Raw genomic sequence first — 27982 nt, 5'->3', positions numbered from 1 at the left:
TTTTTTTTTTTAATCGATGTTAGACTAATAGTGCTACAAAAATAAGTATTTGGCGTCCTCTAGTGTGTCGTGCGATCATTGCCGTTTGGTTCATGTAGGAGACAGAAAACACAACCGTTCTCGTCATAGTTGCTCAATTTCGACGTACGCGTTCACATTGTTTGGTGCGTCAGCTGGTGCGTTGCGCGCGCGCGCTCGCGCTACAGTTCTGTTTCTATGCGAGATTTGTTTTCAAATGGAGGAGTCTTTGATATTCCGATGGGACCAGGAATACTCAAAGTACGGCGGCTGCAGCGATAAGCTGGGCCGAAGTGATTCGGTGTCATCTGCGAGGTTTGAATCAAGTTTACGCTGCTAGGGGTAAACGGAGACCCTACAGTTTTTTTGTGATTTATCGGCGCAGGGTAGTTTTCCAACCGGCTTCATTAGCTTGACGAACTAGCATACATGCCAACAGCTGTGGGGCGCTAATGGAGATGCGTTGGAAGGTGTTGCAGAGTTGTTTTATTTAGGTTTGTTTGCACTGCTTAGTAACATGGACTCTAGTTGTAGTTGTAGTCTGGCAGCGCTAGCTTGTCTAAGATGAAGTCCCTGCTCAAATAGTTATGAGTAGTTTCAATCAAAACCTCCGCATTAGCTCGTCTTTCAGCGCAGACAGTAAGGGTCCGGCGGTCAGCGCTGACACCGGGAACAAGGACTGGGTTCTGGGAAGCGATGTGTTTTCCTGCTGTCACGAGATGAGCCTCGTGGACGACTCGATGCAGGCGGGGATGTCGTCGGTCCAACCGGGACTGGACGGTCACCTGCCACTAATACGTGCCCAGAACCACGGCTCCCAGGATGGCATATTTTTCGAGCTGGGCTCCCCGGAAGACTACCTGGACAGCAGCCCGTTAGAGTACAGGGACAGCGATGGGATCGGCGTTGGCCCGTTATTCGAGAGGAGGAAGAGGTCTCGCTCCAACAGCTCCAGACACAGGTTTAACGAGGTGGTGACGGAGCTAGTCCCGGAGGAGGTTCGGTGGTTCTATAAAGAAGACAAGAAAACATGGAAGCCTTTTATCGGACACGACTCTCTTAAAATCGAGCTGATGTTTCGGAAATACTGCGAGCTGAACCCCGGTGCGATGCGCTCCGGGGTTGGCGATGGAGAGGAGGAGACAGGCGGTAAATGTGTGGACAGCCCGGGGCAGAACGGCGCAGTGCCCGTGGACACTGGCACTAGCAGCGTGGACGAAGGCCGCGGCTCTCTTGACACATCTACTGTGTCCTTTGACGGGACCGACCCGGACGGCACTGAAATCAACGTAGAGCCTGTGTGTGTTCGGGGAGGCCTTTATGAGGTCGACATAAAAGAGAGAAAATGCTACCCTGTCTACTGGAAGCGTGAGTATATTTCCTCTCCTCCATCACTCACTCAAAATCGATCGAGCTAATGTTTGGGTCCACTTTGAATAACGTATCATTCATCACCGATTTGTGTTGTGTACATTCATATCATATATAATTAATAGTCTGCAGTATAATGCCCGACAGGCAGCATACAGATTATTGGACCACAGTCAATGGTCAGTTGCCATCAGGGGCGCCGTTTAGGGGACCTGGGGGAAGTTAGGACAATTGTAATGGCCCCTGACCAATAGGGAGGTGGGGGGGACAAAAAATGAAATAAAATAAATAAATATATATATGCACTAAAGTATATACTAAGGTTAAATACAAGCACTCCCAGATCAACAAAGCTAACATGCATATTTACACCCGCCAGTATCTGCATACCTGCTTTTGCGCACTTGACAGTGACAGTGGTTAGTAGTCAGTGATAATAACTATGCTGCCAAGACTAAAGTCAGATTTTCGAAAAGAGAAAAAGAAGACAGACAAAAGAGAAAGGCGTCAATTTGTAACCCAGTTTTTCCTCCAAGAAAGGTGGGTAGACTACAAAGTGTGATTTTCAGTCATTAGTTAGCTTAGCTGCAGACTACCTAGTCTCCATTTCACCAGCATTTAATCAGGGAAGGGCAATATTTACCAAGATATTTATAAGATTTAACTTGTCCCTGTACCTTTTACCGCACTTAACAACAGATGGTTCTGAGTCAGCAGCAGCCATAACTCCCAATACCAGCATAACTCCTCCTCCCTGTCCCAGTGAAGAAGGTGAGCAATACTGTTCAATGATATGATAGTTAGCATCAGTGCAGGGAATGTATGGGGATTTCTCTGTCTCTCTTGCTCTTTTTACAATTACACAAAAAAAAAACTGAAATATTTATTACTGAGAGAATGTTAAACAACTGTTATAAAATGGTAATAAAAACAGTTTCCTGTCTGGGCTGGAGGCTAGGCCTCAAGACAGGCTTTGCAGTATTGCTATGTTAAGACTGGAATGGAATGGAAGCCTTTTATCGGACACAATGTTGTTAGTCATTTTAATCTTGCTTCAAATTGTTACTTGCATATTGTCGTATGTTTAATTTACTACCAGTAAATGTGCCATTACCAGTATTGGACCAATGGAAGCAAGTTTTTAAAGTTAGTTATCTAAAGCTTTTGATTGGTCAGATAGACTCAATAGATGGTGGAAGGAGCCACTTGAGGGTTGGGGTGTCAAGTTCATATTTTGTCACGGTGCGCAAAATTCCTAGCGGCGCCCCTGGTTGCCTTTCATTATATTGCATTAACTCTGTTACAGTTTATGTTTGAAAATCATCTGTGACCACTGGTTGGTAAAAACAGTTGCTGGGCCATTTTTAAATTCCAAGAACCCACTTAGGTTTTCCGAACTGTAGAGTTACACCAATAAATTAGCCACCAATTAGAATCAGTTAATTTTCTCTTCATCAGCAGGTCAAAAATACAATTAGATTTTTATTAGTCTATTCATTAAATCCTCTCAATAAAGAACTCCAAGTATCCTATAAACGTGTCAACCATTGATGTTCTTTTTTGTGTCATAAAAATTTGGTAAATGTTACACTTTAATGCATGAATGAGGATTATTGTTTAATTTCTTGATTCAAACCTACTACACCCTTGGGGGGGGGTGGGGGGGAAGTAAATACGATTGTTGCCAATATTGTCACTCATAACATGGAACTTGTAGATTTTCGAAGTGTACATTTACTGAATGTGTTAGATTTAAAAAAATTCCAATTAATGTAGCGTATAAGAAAGACAGGAGCTGCAGATATCGAAGATACCAAAACCTATAAAAAGTGAAGTTATATGACTTTCACAAGATCCAATTTTAATTAAATTCAGAAAAGTGCATAAAAATATGGTATGTTTATAGACTGAAAATGGGAATTCTTAGTTTTGATGAATTTAATAAATTGGGGAAAAAATATGTTTTTGTTTGGCATTTGACATGGGAGCCAATCGATGGATAATGATCATTTCTGATCCCTGGTCTTTAGAATAAAATACAAGTCATCTTTATTGTCCCACAGTAATATGTGTATCTCTAACAAAATTAAATCTAGTCATGATTGCTTACAGGAAATAAATATTCTCTGAACTGGTACTGTGACACCAGGAGTACCTTGGTCGATGTCACAGTATTTAGTTTGAAGAAAATTGTTTTTATTTAAACAAACATCAACAATAGAGACAGTGTTCTCATGAATTTTAGTTTTGTGGGCTATCGGATGGGGAACATCCAGTTTGACAAACATCATTGCAATGCATTCTATATCTTTAAAACAAGTTACCCTAAGAAAAGCTATAGGAGGCTGGTACTGGTTTATTCCACATAAAGACTCCACCCATTTTTACCTTGTAAGTGAGGGAAAAGTATAGTTGTCTTATTTCAGTCAGCTGACAACCAGTAAGCAGCAACAGGACAAGGAAGGGTGGATGAGCAAGCATTTATTGTATATTGGCCTTTAATACACATGATGAAATAGTTGAGACATTAAAGGTTCTCTAAGCTTATCTTCTCTGAACTGTCACAAATGGACTCAACTGATGACCCAATATTATCTCCTGAGCCTTTATCTCCGTGTGTGTTTGTGTTTGCTTTAGATTTAAGTAAGACATTTAAAAAAATAAATACTGGTGTATTTTCAGTATCATTGTTTTCATTTTGTAAAAAAAAAAAAAAAAAAGGTTCTGTCGTTTTTGGAGTGTCGCTGATATAGGCTCCGCTATTTCACTCTAATTCTCCTCTTGGGATTCAAGTCAGAATGGTGTTCATAATTTGACTCTAGACTGTAATGAAACCTGGCCCCGCTCGGTTAAACACCGAGTCTTGGTCCTCCTGGATTTGACTGACTTATTTAATTAAATGGAAATCAGTTTGCCGTACGTCATCTAAGGTGCCACGGGAAAATGAGTCAGTGCCTAGAAAAAGATTTATTGAAATAGCATCAATTCACAACAGTCATGTAAAGGTAAGAGAAATAGCTAGACAAATGGTTCCACTTCATACATAATTATAGTTTGTTGAATCCAATATAGTACACATTAATTTATTGCCTCTCAATTGCACACAGTCCTATTTAATACAAGTTATAGCGCAGTATAATCAGTCATTTGAGCATTTAATGCTAATTGGTAAAAACTTTTATGATACAAATAGAAACTGTAAAAAAACAAAAAAAAAAATCAAATGTCTAACTATACAGATCATTTCTATTAAAGTCTATGTAGCTAAATCAGAGGTGTGTCTGCTTCAGAACAAGACCATATTCCTGTGATGAGAGGCCAGTGGTTCATCGATGGTAGCTGGCTGCCGCTGGAAGAAGAAGAGAGCGACCTCATTGAGCAGGAGCACCTGAACCATTTCCGAGGCCAACATTTGCAGGACACCTTTGAGACGGATCTGGTGGTGAAGACCGTTGACAGCAAAGATGGTGAGTGCTGGGAAAGGGGATAACAGTTTACAAGTTTATCCTTAGCTTATTTGTTAATTCCTGTTGCTAATTTCTCTTTGTGAACCCAGTTAATAGCTTTACAATGACAAAAAGTTGGGCTTTTACATTTTTGCTATGTTTTGAACCAAAGGTCAAGTTACTGATTCATACTGAGGTGTGAGAGTTAGAAGTGAACTTGACAGGTGCGCCACCATTGTAAAGCAGGATCTCCATGTACAGTTTGGTATGACCCTCTTTGATGAGCTGGCTCAAGCAAAATGTCACAAGCTGTAGCTTTGGATAGCAGTAAGAAAGAGGTTGTGTGATTCAGAGCTCTCCTTATGGTGGCCAGATTGATGAATGTCTGGTTGTGTGAACTGGATACTGAAAGACTGCAAAAGAGTGAGATTGAGTATGTAGAAAAAGGAGAAAGTTGGACAAAAGCGACATCGTCTCCAGATATCCCAGCAACATACCCTAACGTTATAAATAAAATATAACCCTGATAAATCACTTCAAAAAATCAGAGTAATAATTTATTCAGGAAATTTGGTTAAGAAAGTGAAACACTCAGAAAGTTACACTGAGTTATGTTTTACAAGCAATTAGTTCTAGTTATTTTGATTATTGCATGCTACAGCTGACAAAAAGAAATTTGAATATTATTTCCATAAAGCTCACAGCAGATGGATGTCTCCTATTACTTCCTGTTAGATGACTGCTGCCTTTTCTGGCATGTTTTCCTTCCTCTTAAATTTCCATTAATTTTCTAGGAACAGCACTCTGCATAAAGCTAGATGCTTTCGCAAAGACCATTAGTGACGTCCCATACACAAACGGTCTTTTTTTTAAGTGGGTCAAAAAAACGTTTTGCTGAAAACCTGTTAGGTCAGCAGTGTTTAGGCCATGAGGTGACATTCCAGTGTTAAAATTCTGTGTTAGTATTTCTGTATTATTTATTTGCGATTTTCTGAGAAACAGAATTTAAACTTTAGTCCATAAAGTTTAGAATATCACAGAAATATATTCATATATATATAATCAATCTTCATTTGAGATTTTTTTTTTTATTGATTTCTTTAGACTTCAAAAGAACAAATTTTTTCCTTGTAATGTTATGTCTTATTCTTACTCAGAATAAACTGATTGTATCTCACTAAAAATTAAAAGTTTTAAGTTGTGTTACAGTTGCTAGTATTTTCATACACTTTTTGAAAAGGAAAAAAAATAATCAAAATCATTTAGGAAAAAAATGCATTGGGTTCATTCATGCATATATATATATATATATATATAGTCACTGAATAAATGCTGGACATATTCATGACACCAAGTTACAGAAGGATTACACCTTAACTGTAAGCTGTGTTAAATTTAATACACAGACTTTTTATTTTGTTTTCTAAAATGTGACGAAGTTTCACTCGATAAAACACACACACACACACACACACAAAACACACAGTTTCAGTGTGTTGAATGGATGAGCTGAACTCCTGCAAAACAGAATAAGCCAAAGCAATGCCTGCTCTTACTTTTCATGGTTCTACCTAATGGAAAACAATATTGGTGACTGCAGACTACATCCCTCCCCACCTCCTCCTTTGTTTGTACCTCGTTTTCCACCTCTATATTTAGCTGAGCCTGAAAGCAAAGTGAACGATAGATCTTGTTAATTCACTATCCTTGAGCTAATGTTGCATTCTGCCTCTTGCAGAAGAATATTTTGCCCTGACACTAGTAATCTGTAGCACTCAGAGCCATATGGAGGCTGTTTTAAACTACATTACATCTAATACAAGGATTTTATAAGCGCCCTAATACCTTACAGATTTGCAGTACAGTATTTTGCAGTAGTTGGTTGAAACAGAAGACATGGTAGGCTTTGAACTGCATCCAGATGCAGAGCGTCTCAGTCCCGTTTTAAACGATGAACTTAAGATAAGTAATCCAACATTTAAAATATCCCCAATAAGTGAAAATAGTACCTGGTCAGATTCTTTTTCAACATTATTTTTCACACTATTTGACTTGAATAAAGCTTACATAGTGAATTTGGGATGTTTCGTGGTAAGGTTCATCTGTTGTTTCCACCCATTACCTTGGCTGTGCAGAGTACTAGGCAGGTTGTAGAGACAACAGGGTGTGGACTCATCTTTCAGGCTTGAAAGACGTCAGGGAAAATTACATCCAGCAGGCCAGCCGTGTCGTCAAGCTTTGTTTTCTGTATGTTTTTGATGAGGGCGAGACCAGGTAGCTATTCCCATGTAACCTGCCTTCTTATTTCAGATATTTGTGAGCCTATGATGACGCATAATTATTGACAAAAAAAAAAAAAAGAAGAAACTTGAAAGAACTTTAAGGAAAGAAAATGCACCGGAACCCTTTATTGGAAGTCATCCAAAAGATATCTAAATTGTTCATCAACTGTCTTGGGCTTAATACGTATTAAAGCTCCAAATCCACTTGCTACTTTGATAATTCTTCAGGAATCAAAAGACCCAAGGCCAGCTGCACAGCATGATATGCTGCATAAAAACACAACCTAGTAAGTTCATTTTGACCTTTTATAAGCCTTGATATATATCCCAGGCATTACAGAGCACTTATTTTCAATAGCTCCATCAGTGCTGTACCGATCGCTTTTACAGCAATCACACTTACTGTGCGCCTCAGCACTTCTCCCCTCCTCCTCATCCTCTGCCGTTCACCTCAGCTGAAACAACCTCAGCCAGTATTTGCAAGTCCGATTGCTTCGTTATCATGAATCAAATGAGCCAGTCAAATCTGAGATTGTGGACGTCACATTCAAAATATCTTTATGCTCTTTGTTTATGATATAGTAAATGTAAATGTTCTGGTCTGTCTGATTTTCTTGTTGTTGTTTTTTAATTATTATTTTAACCTCTTGGTATTTAAATAAAGGCAAACATTTAGATTTCTTTTCTTTTTATAAGTGGCTATAAACAGACAAAATCCTGCAAAGCTAAACTCCTATATTAAAAAAAAAAAAAAAACTTGCTCAGAAGTCACAGAGTACAGCTCCTGAACATTTTCAGCAGTCTTCATTGAACTTATAAGTTACCTTTACTGTCTTTTGATAAGTCGCCATGTTTAGGACTAATGACAAATGAAGTATTTTGTGACCTGAACTGGGCAATGAACACTACTCACTGTTTGTTGGTTGTTAGTTCTCTCCCACCTGCCCCCTTTCTATCTCCCGTTTCTGTTCAAATGGAGTGGATATCAGACGGGTGCTAAAACGGCAGGTCACAAGCGCAAACGCTGCCAAGGTACTGTGAAATCCTACGTTTTCTGTTGTGTTAGCTCCTTTAGCTTTTTATCCCTCATCCTTTTAGATTCTAGGCCTCTGTTGGACTAGTTTTTCCTTTCTTTTGTGGGTTAAACCTTTTGAAGCCTTCCATTTGGAACTAGACCTAGGCTCAGTTCGACGTGGTTGTCGTAAAGCTGAATTTAGTCTGTTATCTTGGTTTACATTGCAGCTTTAACTGAGCCTAGTTGCTAGAACTCACTTTTTAGTGCTGTGGTCTAGAGTTTGGTTCTACTACTATTGCTGCTTTTTGGGGAATCCTGTGTGCTTCCTTGCTGGAATAGTAAGTACACAACATGGATCACTCAACTACAATTGCAAGACTCTTTAAGAACTGCATCAGAAATTAAAAATGACTGTCAAAATGTCTCAACACAGTTTGTTTGTTTGTTTTTTTTAATTCCCAGCCTCTTTTTCTCAATTCCTTTAGACACTGTTGCTATATTTCTACTCTACCAGCAACACCAGCTCAATAAAGCCTCCTGAACAACGCTTTCTATTGAGAGTTGAGCACAACTCATAAGCTGGAACAAAGAGTCATTGTTGAAGTCTTTCTGTGAAACAGCGCTAGCATGCTGTGTACGTTCATTCTGAAGTCTGTTAATGTCCTGTTTCTGGGTTCACAGAGGAGAGACGTCTCTGTGTTTGTTTCCTCGTCTCACAGGAGGATGAAATGGCTGTTGATCCGAAGCCCAGCGGGAAAGTCAGCAGCCCTAAAAGACGCACGGTTTTTGAAGATGACAATCTCACTTTTAACATTGCAGTGCTATGAAGCCTTCTGGAAAGACATTAACTTCAATGTCACAATATATATATATATAGTGCAGGGCCAAATTTGATGATAGTTTTGGCAGGCTCTTTTTGCCCCTTGCATTCACCTTTAGCACTTCCCAGCTTGGAGCTTACTTTATATTATCTGGGGGTTTTTTGTCACAAAATATCTTTTCTCTTTTTGACTGCAAAGGTTATGGGGCTCCTTTAATCCTTTCTTACATTCCTGCTCTCTATTTTCTGTTTTATTTACAGGCACATCTCGGTAAATAAGAATATCATTGAAATGTTTTAGGTAATTCAGTTTGTTTTTTTGTTTTTTGAAAAGTAACATAATTATAAATATTCATTACATGCAAGGTAAGATTTTTCTAACATTTCTGTTCATTTTGATCATTAAATGACTCTTTTGATATTTTAATTTACTGAGATGCATCTCTGAAGTAGCCTTCGACTCTCACCTCTGCTCGACCAAAACATAAGGGTCAACAAGTTGACTATAAAGAAATCCTTTTCGTTCTTCCAAGTCTGTTTACAGACCATTGCCACACTCTTCCAGCAGACGTACAACAACAGGCAATCACTAAACTCTTCTCCATGAAATACTAACAGCTACCCCTTACTGTTGCTGTCCAAGAGTAGTTGAGTGCTCCGCCATGTTGTGATAAATAGCGATTATGTTTCTTTTGCCGTGGAGTGATTTCATTTGATAATCTACAAAGAGGAAGCTAAACGTGTGACAGAACAAAAATCCTGTTGGCAGAAGTTGTAGTTTTGTAGGATTCAGTGTCAAAAAGTGACGGTCACTATATTTGTTTAACTTGTTCTCATCTTCATGCAAGAGGAACTGACTGATAATTTTTAGTTACGGAGTATAAAAATTCATGGTTCAGGGCATTTATTGGGCAGACATCAGAGAATCATTAGCTGCATGGGACAAATGGAGGTTTTGCTTGTTTCATTAATTGATGTGAACGGAACAAATAGTGGAATTTCTTGATGGGGAACTTATTTGTCCTACAAATCTGTGCTTGACCAAAAGGAAACAACAGTTTTCCTCTGTGGGAAGGTATTGTTCTGAATTTCCAGCAATAAACTAATCCAGCACGCCTCATTTTCCCAGGAACATTACCCGCTCCTTCAGGATTTAAATTCCTTGTTTCTTTCAGAATAGCACAAAGAGTCCATGATTACGTTTTGGACAAATGCCAGCGTGTTCAACAATTTCAGCCAAATGAACCTGACTGAACAGGAACATGGGGCACAGCTTTGACTCCGTTTAGTCCACTACTTTCATTTATTGGTCCTTTGTAGGTATCAACTGGTTTTTCTCAAGCCATAATTTAGCTCTTACTTGCTTTAGTCACTGCATTTACCACCGAATAAGAACCAGAAAACAAAAAATTGGAGGACAGATTTAAGTTTAGAAAAAATCAATTGGCAATTGGAAGCTGCAAAGCAGGACGACAAGCAAGAGCTGAAGTATGCGATCATGCTGTGTGATTTTTCTTTTTTTATTTAAGCAGATCAAAGCGACAGACAGCTTTTGATTGAGCTGTTTGAAAAGAGTTTGTGGACTTTTGTATCCTTGCTACTTAAAATAACAAACTTGGTGTAAATCTTTTTTTTTTTTACTTACACTTCTCAGAAGTATGTATGATTCCTAAACCCTAAAATTAAAACCTTTTTTTTTTTTTTTTTATATTTAGCTTCTCTTGTTTTCTGTTTTTCTCATTTCTCTGTCAGAAAATGATCTAGGCTCCGTCTCAATGCCTTCTGACTCTGCCTGACTTTTCTCTCACTGCTGCAGCCATCCACCATTTGAAGCTGAGCCGGACGCACGTAGATTGGCACAGCGTGGAAGAAGTCTACCTTTACAGCGACGCTACCACGTCAAAAATTGCTCGCACTGTTACCCAGAAACTGGGCTTCTCCAAAGGTCTGTATCACTTGCATCACACTTTATCATATGAGATGGACGTAGCAATGCAATGGTGTTTTATTTACAAACTGGTCAACGTAGAAGGTTAAAAGAAAGCAGAATTATTTGGTGATGTCCACATCATGTTTTGGTCTTAAATACATTGAAGGTTGGGGAAAGAAAGGGAGCAAATTAAGTACAGTTTTACATCTGACCTTCATCAGTGTATGTGAAGATGATCTGGTGCACAGTTCCATAACGCCATGATTCATTTTCTCTCCATGTTATTTTCCGGAGCTTTGACTGGTTACCTCAACGTTCCCTGGTTACCCAACGCTCTGCGAACTGATCTGTCTTTAGTGCGAGTTCACCGGCTCCTATCACGTTTCCATTTAGCACACAACATGATCAGATTATAGGTTTTAAGTAAAGACACACACTCTGACCTGCCAGTACTTTACACATGCTCCCACGTGGTCGGTGGCCACAGCAGGAGTCCATGTCTCGCCTACTGACCTCCTTGGAATCAATACAGCATGTTGGACTATTGATAGTCTTCCTTTTTTTTTTTTTCTGCCAGAGTTGTACACTCAATATCAAACTTAAGTTTCTTATTGGTTTGAGAAGTGACGATGAAAATCTGAATTTCCTGTTGCTGCAGCCTCAAGCAGCGGCACACGGCTCCATCGAGGTTATGTGGAGGAGGCCTCCCCAGAAGACCGGCCCCCTCAGACTACCCACGTTGTCTTTGTGGTGCACGGGATTGGCCAGAAGATGGATCAGGGCCGCATCATCAAAAACACTGGAATGTGAGTTGTCCATTTTATTGAGGTTACTGTAATTTGAGATGTCCTCCAAAGCCTGCTTTTAGCTGCATTTTCATTTGTAAAATCTCAAGTCGAGCTTCAGTTTTAGATTTCTGTCCACCATACTTTTATGCAAGCACACTGTGAGGAGGAATGAAGCTTTTGTCTTGGCTCGAAGTGTTTTTAATTTTTCCTTTCTGTTTCTATTTTAAGATGCCAACTTTACTCACTTTCTTGCACTGGTCTCTTTTTTTTTTTTCTTTTTTATCACATGCAAAAATGATGACATCATCTTCTGCTGAAGGGTTTTACATTGACTGCTGGCTTTATGTGACAATTGCCTGGCCTTTTGTCCAAACCTGTTAAACAGAGATCAACCTGTTGGGCTGCTTTTTTGCTCTTCTAGGAAATGTTTTGTTTTGTTTTTACCTTTGTTTACCTAGGAACGTGCCACTAAGATTAAGAATCTGTTTGTCAAGAAAGAGGATAAATGTTTGTTACGATGGAATATAATGTTTCATGATCAGTGATCTATGTTTCATAAGGCTGTCTGGAAGATGAGGTATAAATCCATCCTCTCTGGTTGTGATATCCTAAAGTTGAGTGTTCTGAAGAATTGTTCTGGCTCCAGACCCAGATTCGATAAGAAGGATTTTAATCTGCTCACATAAGAGAATGTCCAGGCAGATAAAACATCCAAACAATCTAAAAATTGTTGCCATGTTTCCAGAAACATCAATGTTTTCTTTTTTTTTTTTTATTATTATTATTATTATTTTTTTAATCAAAGATCATTTTGCAGTTTAAACAGTGATGGTGTTGCAGCTGCAGTCTGTGTTTTGTCCTCGTGCTTCTCACTTTTTTTGCCCCCCACATTCGTCTTCTGTTCTACACCTGGAAAGCTGACTACATGCTTTGTTTTGGGAACATCCAAACTATGGTGGCCCAGAAAGTACAATGTACCCAAAATCTACCAAAAATAACAAGCTATATAGGACAAGTCAAAGAGTAACATATTATTCACGCTATTAGACATGGGTGGGTGTGAAATTGACACGGTGATGATTTAAATTAAAGATGATGCAATATCCTGGCATTAACACAATTATTTAAAACAAACATATTAAATATGATCTAATTGATTTTTTTTAAACTGAATCAACAGTTACACCTACTACTGTTGAAATTATTTAACACATTATTACAAGTATTAAAAAAAAACTTTTTTAAAATATGCATCTATTCTTATTTTGACTCGTGAACTGAAATAGAAATGTAATTTAGAATAAACCACTGATTTATTTAGTAGCATTTTTGTAAGTATTGCTCTAAAATCTGCTTATTGAGCCGAATCATATAACTTTATACCTTAATGTTGTCTTCATAGTTTATGTTCTGGTTAACTAGTTGGACTATCATCTGGTGCTGGTGTTTAAAACAGATTTACCCCAGTGATCCTGGTGGGTGGTGCCACTTCACAGCAAGTAAGAAAGAAAAAAAATCTTAGTTTAGCAGTCTGGGTGGCAGTATGCAGAAACGAGCAGGAAAATGAAAGCTTCTATGTATTCACTTTGCTTACAAGAAAGACACATTTTAAAGCTTTTGGGCTTGTGTTTTCAAATCGCATACCTCTATGCCGGTACTCGACTACTGCCTTCATGTCACATCTTATATTTAACCTAATCTTGTATAAACATGACGCAACATTCCACGGTGTCCCAAAGTTTACACTTAACTCATTGATCCTGCTCACACCGTCTCAGTAACCGAAGTAGACCAAGTCAAGCTGCAGAGCATGTTGAGCCTGCCTCGTATCTTCCTGTGGATTACGTTGCACACACCTTCCACTGCCAAAAGAAGAGATCTGCCAAAGCAGTGTTCTACTTTTGCTTTGACTCTTTATTACACTTTGTATCATCTCGGCACCGTGCCTGATGGTTTCTTTGTCGTCAACTAAAGGGGGGGAACTGTAAGGTTTTTGACACTATTGTTTCTCAAAGATTAAAAATGTTGCTACATCAACAAAGATCGTGGTGTGCACGCCACATTTAAATCAGTAATCTAGTTCCCTACACTCGGATCGTGCAAGTTCCCCCTGCAGACAGGCATGTGACATGTGGTTTCCTCTCCATAAAGAGCCACATCCTACATTTAAACTTCTTCTATTAGAAATGGGGAGAGATAAAATGGGGGTTCAGTGTCAATCACCACTGACATACCTGATATTGTCATGCACACAAACTGTTTTTCTTATGTCAGACTTCTGTCGGTACAGCTGTTCAACGCTGTCGTTATTCACACTTTCTCTGTTGTGTTCCTTAAGGTTGAGGGAAGGCGTGAGGAAGATGGAGGAGAAGCACTTTTCTGAGCACAACGATGAACACGTGGAGTTTCTCCCTGTCGAATGGCGCTCTAAACTAGCGCTGGATGGAGGTATGTGAGGATTGCAGTGTGGTTTCACTATCGATGACCTCGGGCGTGTTCTGGGTGATGCATACATGGCACGTTTCCATAGATACGGTTGACTCCATCACACCAGACAAAGTGCGAGGGCTGCGTGACCTTCTCAACAGCAGTGCCATGGACATCATGTACTACAACAGTCCTCTTTATCGCGACGAAGTGAGAATCATACAGTTACAGATTATAAAAGGCGTCTCTGGTAGCCTTTTTTTTTTTTATTATTATTATCCTTAAGATAACTTCTTCTCTTCTGGTTTTTTTTTTTCCCCCTAGATAACCAAGGGGCTCACAGAAGAGCTGAACAGACTGTACTCGCTCTTCTGCTCGCGGAACCCTGATTTTGAAGAACGTGGTGGAAAAGTGTCCATTGTGTCTCACTCCCTCGGCTGTGTCATCACCTATGACATCATGACAGGATGGGATCCCGTACGGTTCTGTCTGCAGGAGCACTGCGCAGTAGAGGAGGAGCAGGATTTCCGTTGGATGTCTTACGAAGAGAGGCAGCTTTTAGAGGAGCTGAGGCTCACAAAGAATAGGTGGGATATTAATTATACAGAGCAGTGACTCAAAGGGTGAGGATATGTTGCTGACTAAGGATGGGAAAAGGTCAGGGAATAATATCTCTTTATTTCTTGTGTGGTGTGCTGCAAAATTAGTTTTATTTTTGTTTTTGCCAGGTTAAGAGAGTTGGAAAATCAACTGGTCAAACTGGAGGCCTCTAATCCTTCAGCTCCCCCAGCTCTTAAATTCAAGGTAAGATTTTTTTGGACTCTTGGATTTTGCAATTGTAGTCAGAATCTTACAATCACCATGACCATGAATGTTTTTAAACAACTCTTATTTAAGGGTGGTAGTGTGCTACAATAAATTTCAGGAAGCAAAACTGACACTCGAGTTAGATTTTATCTAACTGACCCAGGCTCCTTTCACATACAAGCCAAAATATAAACATATATCATAGTACTGATAGGATGATATCATTATACACCCTTGGAAAAAATGAAAACCATAGATGTAGATCAAGCACATTTCTGACGATGACTGTGTGTAATGTCCGACAACATCGCTTAATACACTTCCCCCCCCCAAGTGTATGTCTTTCCAGAGCAAACAGGAATAATGTCTGCCCTGTGTAGAGGATGAAGTCTTATTTACCAATAGCCTTGGTAGCACCATCTGGAGTCAAAACATGTTTTTCTGTAGTTTATAACTCCTGAAACTCAAAGGAGCGTCTCCCAGGGGCAGCATTTACGGCATGCCGGTCTTGGTGGTCATATGTTTTCTTGCTAAACGGGAATCATCCTGTAGAAACTGGTGGTTGAAACCTGGCTCGGGGTTTTGGCACATTGGTAACCAGAAAGACAACAATGCTGTAAAACAAGAACAGCTTAATGTAAACTGAAACTGGCTGCAGTTAAATAAGCAATGAAAAACATGTTAATGCATCAAGGAAAAACTTAACTCGCCTCACGTTGTTGTTTATTACAATTAACAACTTTTGTTTACGATAAAAAGATGTGTGTATATATATATATAAAAGCTCTTGTTGGGGGATTTACTATAAATTTTTTCACCTTTTGTCTCACAGGTAGAAAACTTTTTCTGCATGGGGTCTCCTCTGGCAGTTTTCTTGGCCCTGCGAGGGATTCGCCCAGGCACCAGCGGCCACCAGGACCACATCCTGCCCACCTCCATCTGCAGCCGGCTCTTCAATGTCTTCCATCCAACAGACCCTGTGGTCAGATATGCCTGATATATGCCTATAATTTATATATATATATATATATTTATAAATGAGAAGTGAAAATGATAAATGTTCATGCTCAGCATCTTTTCTTTTAAGGAGTTAACTCTTTTCTGTTGTGTTTAGGCTTACAGACTGGAGCCTCTCATCCTTAAGCATTATAGTAACGTTGCACCTGTCCAGATACATTGGTAAAAGCTTAAGTTTTACACTTTTATTATTCTTTACTAGCACAAAGTGGTAACAAATGTATAAATTGTTTTCATCACCAGGTGTAGTGCCACTAACCCTTCATCCTATGATGAGGTCCGGCCGACTTTCCTCAATCCAGTTAAAGATCCGGCTTCAGACACGGAGAGCATTCCCAGTCCGAGTACGTCTCCTGTCTTGGCCCGTAAACATTATGGAGAGTCTATCACCAGCCTGGGCAAGGCCAGTATACTAGGTAAATTTAGCGTGTTTTTATTGCTTGATTGGTGTGTCCTTTACTTTGTTCCACTTAGTATCATCAAATGAAACAGGTTAGTACAAATTTCACACACTGCTTCTAATTACACATACTCTGTAGAATCTTCTGAAAATGTACGGTAATTGTCTTTGGTGAAAATATCAGACTGTATAAGACAGCGGTTTGAATTTTCCCCCAACTTTGAGTCAGTGGTGCCATCATGTGGCCATAAAGGGCAACTACTGTTGCTCTGCTTTTTATATATATATATATAAAATATTGTAAATAATACATTTAAAGAATTAGTCATACCCTCTTTTCACATTTGATCATGTTATATTCATAAACATTATTTCATTAGACTGCTGAGTGACCAACAGGAAGAAAGCTGTCATTTTGACATACATGGAAAGCGATGCGTTGTTTTCAAAAAATACGTTCTTAGAAATATCAGGCGCTGGAACGTTTTCTGTATATTTTAAACTCTTCCTTCATGTCAACCTGCAGGTGCAGCAAGCATAGGAAAGGGTTTAGGAGGCATCCTCTTCTCACGGTTTTCCCGATCAAACAGCCAACCTTCAGTGTCCTTAGGAGTTGAGGGAGGAGCGAACGCTGAGGAAGAGGAGGAGAAGCGCACCGAAAGCCAGTCGTCTTATGGTCTTTCCACAATAACTCGACCAACATCTCCCACTGGTGACACTTTATGTATGTTCTTTCTGGTACAAAGCATTAACCAAAGTGTGTTTGTGTGCATCAGTGACGTGCGGAGAGGTTCGTGGCTGGTGAGGGACTGACTTAATCACAATCAGATTAACAGACATAGACCCCCTGCATGTTATTGTATATATACGGAAATTGTATTTTGTTTTGAAATCATTCATCAAAATATATTTTAGGAAGCTGAAAAGAAAAGAAAAGAAACATAAAGGCTAATGAACTTTTAAGGAGGGCCAGCAGGGTATCTGTTGGCATATTCTGACTGTAATCCTGTGTTTCTCTCTTGCAGTGGAGCTGGAGAGACGCATCGACTTCGAGCTGAGGGAGGGTCTGGTAGAGAGCCGCTATTGGTCAGCTGTGACCTCACACACTGGCTACTGGTGCTCACATGACATTGCGCTCTTCTTGCTGACCTTCCTATATGATAAGTCGACACCCTCCGCCTCAGCAGAACAGACTCCGGAACCAGACTGAGGCGTTTGTTCCAACACGTACGCCTGAGCAGATGTCCTGTAACTGCTGAAGCTTTTGTCGTTTCCTGACAAAACTCAAAACAGTGACTGCTTGATTCTCCCCTTGCAACCTGTCAAATACATGAACTATCAACCTGTCCTTTGTCTTGATTTATGATCCAGCTACATTTGAGAATCATTGGTTTAAAAATAAAAAGAAAACTTCATTCCGAGATGTAGCCATTGATGGTCCAGGAGACCCTACAGAAGGAAACTCTGTGCCAGTGTGAACGCTAACGGTACCATGGAAGAAGAGGCAGTTACCCTAAATCATGGAGGTTCCTCCAGCATCAAAAAAGCAATTTTATTTTCATCCCAACATCGAGTCTGTTTGGCTTATTTGGTTGTCTACAAGTTTAATGTTTTATCAGCCCATCCACTCTGCAGACACTCACTCTGGAGCCTTCTGATGTATTTTTGGATTTATAAAAGGAATGATTGTTACAAAAAAGGTTTTTTTCACGAAATGTTTAGCCAAAATGTGAAAAACCCACTGCTTACATGGGAATGAAATGCCTTTTGAAATCAGCCCAAAAATGTTACTAATATACTATTTTCACAAAAAAAAAAAAAAAAAAAAAAATAGGTCATAAACCCTTTAATAATATTGGCAATATGTGTTTTATTCAGTTGTTTGCTTTCAACTTTTTAAGATCAGTAATATTTGAAAGGCGTAAACCAAATACAACCTCGGCATATTGTGTATTTGTTGTCAAGTATGACTTCTTGGTTTAGTTACACCAAAATAAAACACTTTTAGTTTTTGGGGAAACTTTCTTTCAGCAGTTGCAACTAAATATTTCCCTTTTGAATTCCATGTCACTTTCAGACGTGTACCTCTTGTATCACAACAGGCAGATCGGAAAGCATATAGTTATTTTCTTACGCTTTATGACAGTGGGAAGGTCTCGATGGTGTGATTTACATGAGTTCTCCTGAAAGCAGTCATTGTTGCTCAACTGAAATCAACGCTTCTTTATTATTTGTATTAATTTATGGAGATGCATCTGATCGTCCTTATGTTTGCCTATATGTTTTCATTGATGTCCAAATGAAATGACTGGTTCTATATGTACTTTTATTGGAAAACGGAAATATTTTCGTAATGATTTTCAGGCGCTTGCGCATATAAACCTGAATCTCATCATGTGAAAAGAGGGATTCAGACATGTGGCCAAATAACATTTATGTGTCCAGTGTTGTTAGCTGCTGTAGTAAAGCTACCGTCTGTGGTCCATGGAAAAATGTAATTGACAAGGTGTGAAACTTAAAAGTACGTTCGTTTGGGTGTTTTTCGAAGACAATGCACATGTTATCGTTTCTCCGCTTTTTGTTACCAATGTGCACTTTTTTCCCCCCTTTGGCCAGATGTTATATTGGTGTTTATGAAAATTTACAGTTGCAGTCAAATAGTCAAACAAAGTCACTTGAAGTACAATTGCTTGTATGAAACCTAGATTTATTCCAAAAAGATAGGAAAAAAACAAAAAAAACGAAGACAGGATATGGTAAGTAATTATTTTCTAAAAAAAAAAAAAGAAATTAACTGTGGTTGTAGGTGCAAATGAGATCCCTCTTTAATTTCTAGCCCCAGTAATATTTCTGCAGAAACTAGAATGCTTTTGCACTTTGCATGGTCTCAGATAAATAGCTGATGAATGTCGGAACAATAAAAAAAATAGTGCTGTGTGCCAACACACATCCAAGAATTTTTAACACTGCAAAATGACTCATTTGAAACACGCAAGCAAAGGATGAAGAAACAAAGCGGAGTTGCATTAAAAAGTGTCAAATTTAATGTATCCATTTTTGTTGCATTATCATACAGGGTCATCTCATTAAGTTAGAATATCATCAAATAATTGATTTATTTCAGTAACGCGCTTCTAGAAGTGAAACTCTTACAATGTGTAGATTAATTGCACAGAGTGATTTATTGGTTATGGTTTATACAATGAAAATCTAAAACTTGGTTTCTCTGAAAATTAGAATTACACATAAGGTATTTTATTTATTTACTTTTCTTACACTTATCTCTCCATTGATTTACTTGGCTTCAGAACTCTGACCAGCCAGATATTTTAGCAATAACCTTTTTGTGGTCTGTCCTCTTTGGAGAGAGTGTCGATGATTACCGCCTGGAAAACCTTCAAGTCAGCAGAAGCTGACTTGTTTCTACATGACTTGACTTAATATGCAAGTGTTCTTTGAAACAGAATTTTGAATTTTCACTAGTTCTAAGCCACAACAATCAAAACGAACAGAGATAATGTCTGAAGTATCGCACTCTGTGTGTAAGGATTTAACTTTTTGAATTGCATTACTGAAGCAAATTACTTATTGATTTTGTTATAACTTTGCGATGCATATGTAGTAATAAAGGAGCTCGTTTGAATTTGATGTACACAGCTGAACTGCACCACCTTAAGTCTGATTCTTTGTGCTCTGCTGCTGAGTGGAATCAGTTTATTATAAGTGCAAAATGACTGTTACATTTGCAAAGGCCAACTTGCTTAAACCATTCTGCCTTGAAAAACTGACATGATAGCAAGATCGGTGCTTTACCTGTGGCAAATAAGGCAGAGTAATATGAGATTATTTATTGATTTGATCTGTTGGAAATCTTACAATCATTACTAAGAAATGCACAGAATCTTTACTAAAGATTCCCATTTGTTTTATTTTTTTATTTATTTATTTTTGCTTAGCGTGACGTAACATTGCAGAAACACACGCGGGAAGCTAATTTCAACCCGCAGAAATGCAGTTTTACCCTGGCCTCGTCTCTCATTCATGCAGTGACAAATTCAGTCTGTACTGTAATGGCAACAAACCCTCCACCGGGTGGCGCTGCAACTGTGTGTAGTTTGACAGTATTTCATTAAAATATGTGCAAACTAGCACATTTCGAAGTCTTTCAGTTCAAGCTCAGACTTCTTCACTCTGCTTGCTTTAGAAGCTTGCGAGCTCACAGGAAAGCGTTCGGGAGAGTTTTCGCAAAACATACATTTTGACTGACTCTACGTCCAGTTAATGTACAGTTTTTTTTTGACTGATGACAGCATATTTTTAGTAGCAAAGGCGTTTGAGGAATTGTCCGCTGCTACGTGTTTGCAGAATTTCCGCTATGGGTTGGGTGTCAGATTGAAGCCGTCGATTATGATCCAGCTCAATATGTTTGTTGTTTTGTAAAACATAGCAGCTTCATGCATAAGTTGCGTATGCTCTGCAAGTCTTAAGTACGAGGATAAGGGAAACAAACATTCCCTTATCCTCGTACTTATCCTCCCTTATTAATTAGGAGGTGCAAATTAAATGTTATTCTTGTTTGAACTTTGAGCAGATGTCTTTGGGGAGGGGAAAAAAAGTTTGTCTGTCCTTAGAGCTGTGCAATAACCCATGCCTGTACTGGATTCTAACTGCCATCCAAAGCACTGTATTTATTTCCTTTTATTAAATCATTTCCTTTTCTCATTTGGTCTTGTTTTGTACATTATTAAAGGGAGGAAAATACTGAACTGGTCCCTCTCCTGTGCATGTAGATGCCCTCCTCTCTCATTTTTAGACTCAATTCAGTAGAGAATGGGTGTGTTTGTTCATCAGCGACACAGACCGGATTCTTTCTTCAACACCCCCTGAACAGACTTTAACTCATAGTTGATGAATAGGTCACATTGTTACGCATTAGCATTGATAGCTTCCACATGAGCTCATGGTGTGTGTGTGTTTTTTTTTTTTTTTCTATTTTATGCAACATAGTAGTAACAAAAAGGATCAGCTGGGTCATACATAACGAATGACGCCATGGTTTCTCTGACCACCAGAGGTCAGTGTACCACTGGTAATGTTGAAACAAAGGCACAATGACCATCTGTTCAGTGCTCAGGGTCTCATCCTGTGTCTGCATAATGAGCCATTTTAACAGATGTTCTCGTAACTGTAACTTAGCATTGATCAGTGACGCCCGGACACGTAGACTGGGTATTATACGACAATAAAGCAAACTAGGAGTTTATGTGAACGATCAAACTTATGTCTCTTTCAACTTTCTGCTTCTTCTTCGTGTACCCCCCCCTCCCCCCCCCCCACGACCTCGTCCACATCAGCAGCAGCTGGGCCAACTTCTTATCTGACTCTTCTGCTTTGCATCGGACTGAACTGTTTACTCTGCAATTAAAACACAGCCTATAAAAGGCAATGGGGTCTGCTGCCAGATCCTAACGGGGGGGGGGGGTTGTAGCAGCAGCAGGGAGATGGGTTATAAATCGCTTTGATGCAGACCTGGGATCTGAAGGCCCAGATTCCTTCGCTGGAGGACTGGAGGAGAGTGAGTTCACCAGGAGACCGCGCCAAGAACGCTCATGATTCATGAGATGTTGCCGCTGATCGTTTGGAGAGCGTGCGGCAGAGTGCGTATTGTGGTCCTGCTTCAGGGAGGCTCATGACGTTTTTTTTTTTTTTTTTTTTTTTCCCCCCAACCCCCTCTACGTGTGATTTGTGTAGTCGCTCATTGTTGCGTAAATTATCTTTCATCTACAACAGTGCGACGAGGAGCCGCGCGGCTTGCAGGCTGTGTTGTCATCTGCTCCTTGTGATCCAGACTAAGTGTCATTATTTGAAAGAACTACTTCAATCAAATGTGTACTCAGAAGAAAATACACATGAAAAGTTATTCGTACTATTCATACTTTTAAACACCTTTTCTCTTTACAGTCACAAATGAGATGTAATGCATAATTGTGAAAAAGTTTGGAAGGATTCAAAGGTTTTTAAAATGTCAAAATCTGACCTTTATTTAAAAAAGCGACAAGAAATCCCATTAGAATTTTACCATAAGCCATGTAAAGGACTAAGTAAGTGTGCAGAAGAATAGACAAATAGACCATAATGGAAATTTTTAGTTATGACTGAAGTAAAACTATATAACGTACTGTCCTCATTAAAGGTGTGTGTATCATCCTGCAGGGAGGCTTTTTTCTGTTGCAGGATGCCCAAAGGGGCTAGAAAAAAAAAAAAGAAAACCTGCTGGAGTGCAAAAGACCGGCGTGGAGATTTATTTTCCAGCAGGACAACAACCGTTGACATAATGCCAGAGATACATTAGAATGGTTTGTGTTAGGATGGTCCAGTCAAAGTTCACATCTTAATCTAATTGAGAATCTCTGACAAGACTTAAAAATTTGCTGAGCTAGAGGTATTTAAAAAAAAAAAATTCAATTCGTTGTGCAAAGCTTTTGCAGCTATGATTGTAATAAAAGGTGGTTCTGCACTGTATCGACTTAGTGAGACAGGATGCAAAAGCATGCCACATATTCCAGGCTGTTATTCACGCTTAAGTCTGAAAGACAACTCTTTTTCTTTCCACTTTGCAATTCCACACTACTTTTGTCATTTAAAATTTCAGAAAATGCAATGTAGTTTGGCAAATTTATAACAGAAATTTGTGTGTAACTTGAATTTATGTGTAACTTGTAAAAGCAGCAAAGTGGCAGGAAGTGGAGGCATGTGGGGTCACACAAAGAAAGTGATAAATATATACATATATTTTTTAAAAAATGAGCAATAATATACTGTACAATAACAGCAAAATTACACTATAAAATACTGTGCAGTAATCAAAAATGGCAGACTCTGATCCAAAAAATGTGCAGTAGGGCAATGGAAAAGAAAATGTTCTTTGAAAACATTTAAAAACAAAAGAATACAATGTTTGAACTGAAACTGTGCAAACAGCAGGGAGAAGAAATGTTATTTAAAATTAGAAAAGCTGCCGCAAATACCACCAGGAGAAATCTTGGGACTCATGTTAGGTGTTCTTTCTGAGCTACAGAGTTTATTCAATGACTCGTGTAGCGGAGGAAGATTTAAGACTTAAAAATCGTTTGACATTCTACAGAAAAAAAAAAAGAATTTAAGATATGAAAGTGTTTTAAAATGATGTCTCCTGTCATTCTGTGTCGTTATTTAAATCTAGGAACTCCTGGTCCCTGGCTACTGATGCATGGCTCAGCTGCATTGTTGCCATATAAGGGCAGCTTGAAATCTTTCCTGTCTCCATTAACCCTGCAGGCTGCTGAATGTCCTGGAGGCTTTCAGTTCAATTTAAATCTGATTCAAGATATTCAACATTGTTCTTTACTCATAGATTTACATTTAAGTGAGCTTTATTCAGTTTTTTTTTTTTTTTTTTTTTTTAATTCTGGGACGAAACTGTTTTATGACAATAAGGGTAAATGGATTGAATGACTGGTTATTTTACTATGCATGAAAGTAAATATTTCCTGTATAATTAGGATTTACTATACAGGACATTTTTTTTAAATGTCTGTTCATCCATCCATTTAAAAATGAAAGTTAAATTTTATTTATTTGTTTTTGTTTCAAATTTTTCTGAAAAAAAAAATAAACTGTTTATTTTAAATGCTGGGGACAACTGTGAATATTTTTTTTTAAACAAACCTGGATTTCAATTTCCACCACAGCAACTTTCTTTGATGAAACTCCTAAAACTCTGATCTGGCTTTTTTGTTCTCACTTTTTGCCACCCCAACATTATCAGTCCCCCCCCCTCCCATCTGGACACTCCTTACAAAATCTTCTAGATGCGCCTTTGTAGATTAAGCAAAGCGCATGAACTGGGGGAAGATGCTCAGAATAGTTAGAGTCCAGCAGTGGACTCTCCTGGTTAGAAAGGAAAAGTGGGATTGGGGCGGTGACGTTATCCCTGCTGGAAAAGAGGGAGGAAAGAGAGAGGGAGGGCTGGACTCCATTAATGCGAAGCCTGCTGCCTGGAAAAGTGTTTGGGATACTTCACTTCTTCGGCGAGTTCTTCGGGGATTTTTCTCTCTTTTTAGCACCCAGTCAAGAATATATACATGATTTAAAGAAGGGGGGCTTGTTCTGTGCCGTGTAGTCGAGTCTTTTGGTGTGTTTTTTCCCCCGTCTTTTTGAAGGTGAGTGTGCACATTTAAATGCTCGACCTCAAAGCTGTCCTCGTTCGCCGCTCGGAAATATGAAAACCTCTTTTCACTTTGCTTACTTTTCACTAAAACTCTACTTTTTTTATTTCCCCGTGAGGTTTTAAGGGTTGTTTTGTTTTCTTCAACACTTTTAGTTGAACTTATTTCTTCAGGGACCGACTGAGTGGTTTGTATGCTGCATGCAACAGCAGCCGGGGAGTTGCTGTGCTTACATAATTAACTCCTATTTGTAAGCCAGCCTTTACCGTTAGTTTTAACAGGTGAAACGACACATTGACGTAGATAACAGCTGCCAAAGGTCTCTATTGAAGCTGCTTTCGCGGGAAGATGGCCTTTGTTGTGCCGTGTTTTTATTGACTGGACGGCTGCTTTGAAAAGCCAGGCCACTCCAACAGAGAGCCTCAGATAATGGAGTGACATGTACAGAGACGGTGGTAACTTTTTGGCGGTCACTTTGTTCAACAGGGCACGTTTTATAAACGGGCACCATGAAATTCTAGTCATTCCTTCCTTACTAAATGGATGCTTTAGAGTGAGTTATTGAGCACTGAGAGATGTTGAAAACTGTAAGCGGCCATGGCTGTGTAGCAGAGCTGGAGAAACTGGGCTACACTATTGAAGTTGTAAGGAGAGATGCTAAAACATGACTCCTGCCACATTATTTATGGGTTTTATCAATAATTTGATATTTTCTGTATCTATTTTTTCTATAGGTTGAATTATTTTCCAGTATTACCTGATGTGAGTAAGGATAAGATGCTAAAGATGGTTAAAAACCTTTCAAATAAATTAGTCCTTCACTGGAAACATTTAGAAAAATACCACCTTACATTTGAGACTAATTAGTAACGGAAAAAATATATATGAAGTCTCATAGAGAACAGTTATTTGTACTTCATAAAAACCTACAGAAAATGTTATTGAGTATTTCTTTTATTTGATAGTTGCGGTCAGAATTTTACCTATATGCTTTTTCTGACTGGAAGTAATATTAACAGAAGGATTTGATTGCTCTAATGCTAATGAAGATTTTTCCAATGCTTACTAAAAAGGCATATAAACATTTTTTGGCATGAGATATTTCTCATAAAATGCAAATAAAACCAATATATTCCTTTGATGTTGAATTATGTTTTGAGATTTTCTGGACTCATCAGAACTCAGTTTACTGATAGAATTAAAAAAAATCAATCTAAATCTGCCTGGCGCATGAATAATTTTGTTCTAAGCTGTAGATTTCTTAAAGTTCATTAACATGTCCAATAACTTTCTAATCCAACTTTCTAACATGACACAGACACCAATTTTATGTCTGCTTTTCAAAATGAGAAAGATAAAACATGCAAGTCCAATAAGGCAGATATCTGTTGAACTTCACAAGTCAGGAGATTGTTGTTAAAAACTGGCTACCTTGTTAAGCTTGCCTATACCTACAGCAAGAGCAATTTAAAAATGTATTTAACTGGACTGTGACAAACAAGGCTGAACAAAGACCTAGTTTATCTTGCCATCGTATAGTGAGGTAATTATGCAATTTCCAAATCTGTCAATTGCAGCAAAGCTTGGCACACACATTAGGTGTGGTCAGCTTGTCAGTTAGTTTGGCAGTGATGCCAGCTTGCAAACATTTTTTCTGTCCCACTATCACAGGCATAAACATAGAGTTTGGTAAACTCTTGGAAATTCAGCAGAAACTTTGTGCTTATAGAGCAAACAGCCCGGGGTCTGGAGGGTTTGGTTGAAAACCCACTATGACATCAGGGTTGTGTTTCCTATGTGCTCCAAAAGATTTCCAGAGCAACAGAAGACATGAGGGGAACAACAAAGCAGCAGCAAAGATTGCTGGTACGGTTGTAGTTGTGTTAATCCTTGACGAAAGATCAGATGCAATAGGTGGATATTAATAAAAAATGTAACGGACGTGGAGGGGAGGGTCTTTGAACTATCAAACCGGGGATTAAATTTTTCCCCCCCCCAAGACCTTAAATGTGTGCTGTATGTTTTGGCTGTGTTGTTTCACCACCTATTTTTGGTTCTTCTCCAGCAGGATGGCACTGGATGGGATCCGGATGCCCGATGGCTGCTATGCCGATGGGACATGGGAGCTGAAGATGCATGTCACCGACCTCCACAGGGACGTGTCTCTGAGAGTCACTGGGGAAATCCACATCGGTGGAGTTATGCTCAAACTTGTGGAGAAGCTAGGTACATGTACATTTTGTTATGTCTCTGCAGAAAACTACACATAAAGTCTGTCGTGATGTGTGCATAATTTCCCGACTGATTTTGACGTGACACGTACGACTACATCTTCAAATAGCAGTTTTATTCCATTTGTAATGGAGCAGCTACGAAAAACCTATTCCTTTTTCTGCCTTGCCGTGTGAGAGAGTTGTGTGCGTTTCTGGAGCTGGCTTGTGTTATCTGTTCACATTTGTTGGGCAGCAAAAGCCTCATTCGAAGTAGGCACCACTCTGAGAAACTAAATTCCATGAAGATTGCAAAAGTACAAAATGTTTCAGAAAACAAGAGTCAGCAGCTGACGTTTTGCATCACCCTGATGACTGAGAGCTTAAAAGAATCTCTTCTGTCGAGATCTGGAGAGGAAAATGTAAAACGTCGATTGTATGTTTGTATTTTTTGTGACCAGTGTAAAGGCTCATATGACCATTCCTTTCTTTTTGATTAAGAAAACCCAAAAAGTCTATAGTTTTTCTCAGTCAGGTTTTCTACCAAATCAAAGTTCTGGGACTGTTTTGGTGAAGGTTTTAAATGACAGTAGTGCTTATAACACATCCAAGCTAGTGTCTCTGGAACTTGGCACAGCTGAATGTAACATACTGGTTAATAGACTGGAAATGCAGGTGAGCTTGTCTGGTACTATTCTAAACTGGTTCAGATCTTATTTGGCAGACCAGGACTACTGTATATAGTCCTCCTCAAGGCTCCATTCTTGGGATATTTTTTTTTTTAATTCAGTATCTGTTGCTTAGATTATAGCATCATATGTACACTGAGGACATGAAACTTTGTATTTCTATGTCACCTCAGTCAATGACGAATGGAGGGCCCAGAATTTCAAATTTCGGGGGGGATTGAGGGATCCAGAAATCCATGATTCGAGACCAGATAGAAGAACTTGACTTGAGTCAAAAAGCTGTTTGTAAAATAAGAGATTGTTATTGTTCTTGTACTGCTCTGAATAGTTTAGAGCCTGAATACATTTAAGTTTCTTGTCTGGTAGGAACCTTCTCAGTTTCTCAAGTCATCAGACTGGTCACTCAATTTTCCACTTAGAATTAAACAAGAGAAACCAACTTCATGAAAAGCAGAGTTGTGCCAAAGCTGGACTGCAAACATTAGTATTTACTGCAATGTTTCTATAAAGGTAAATTGTTCCTTATATTAGTTACCGTTCCTTAGAATTTTGTTT

The 27982-nt window shown here is 38.9% G+C and overlaps 2 protein-coding genes across 10 annotated transcripts in view; both read left to right on the top strand.

Moving 5' to 3' along the window:
* The first annotated feature begins 178 nt into the window (after positions 1-178).
* ddhd1a (DDHD domain containing 1a) lies at positions 179-18144 on the top strand. 5 transcript variants are annotated; one of them, XM_015043027.1, is made up of 15 exons: positions 179-1386; positions 2089-2160; positions 4680-4856; positions 8048-8149; positions 10769-10897; positions 11541-11688; positions 14009-14118; positions 14201-14307; positions 14422-14684; positions 14826-14901; positions 15737-15886; positions 16019-16083; positions 16165-16337; positions 16848-17033; positions 17347-18144. In XM_015043027.1, exons 1-15 carry the CDS (start codon positions 606-608, stop codon positions 17529-17531), a joined length of 2724 nt encoding a protein of 907 aa, XP_014898513.1. In that variant the 5' UTR covers positions 179-605; the 3' UTR covers positions 17532-18144. The 5 variants fall into 5 exon arrangements, with proteins under 5 accessions (XP_014898513.1, XP_014898512.1, XP_014898514.1 ...); XM_015043026.1 differs by having other exon boundaries at positions 180-1386; positions 16848-17045; XM_015043028.1 differs by lacking the exon at positions 2089-2160 and having other exon boundaries at positions 181-1386; positions 16848-17045.
* A 6157-nt stretch (positions 18145-24301) lies between these two features.
* The window catches only part of fermt2 (FERM domain containing kindlin 2), a 42676-nt gene continuing 38995 nt past the window's right edge, over positions 24302-27982 (top strand). For 3 of the 5 annotated variants that reach the window (XM_015043024.1, XM_015043023.1, XM_015043020.1), the window contains exons 1-2: positions 24302-24522; positions 26594-26754. In XM_015043024.1, coding sequence (XP_014898510.1) covers positions 26598-26754 — 157 coding nt within the window. In that variant the 5' untranslated portion in view covers positions 24302-24522; positions 26594-26597. The remainder of the gene's footprint in view (positions 24523-26593; positions 26755-27982) is intronic. The other 2 variants (XM_015043022.1, XM_015043025.1) reach the window with 2 other exon arrangements.

The sequence above is a fragment of the Poecilia latipinna genome, unplaced genomic scaffold, assembly GCF_001443285.1.
Source record: "Poecilia latipinna isolate Pla-1442-1.1 unplaced genomic scaffold, P_latipinna-1.0 Scaffold612, whole genome shotgun sequence".
In the NCBI taxonomy this organism is placed as follows: domain Eukaryota; kingdom Metazoa; phylum Chordata; class Actinopteri; order Cyprinodontiformes; family Poeciliidae; genus Poecilia; species Poecilia latipinna.
Note: the sequence above shows the minus strand (reverse complement) of the source record. Positions and strands in the feature narration are given on the sequence as shown.

Bases quoted from the DNA above. Each gene is read 5' to 3' on its own strand.
- ddhd1a (XM_015043026.1), top strand. From the start codon at position 606: ATGAGTAGTTTCAATCAAAACCTCCGCATTAGCTCGTCTTTCAGCGCA. The intron at 14,119-14,200 runs GTATGTGAGGAT...ACGTTTCCATAG, and splicing joins TAAACTAGCGCTGGATGGAG to ATACGGTTGACTCCATCACA. The intron at 14,685-14,825 runs GTGGGATATTAA...TGTTTTTGCCAG, and splicing joins CTGAGGCTCACAAAGAATAG to GTTAAGAGAGTTGGAAAATC.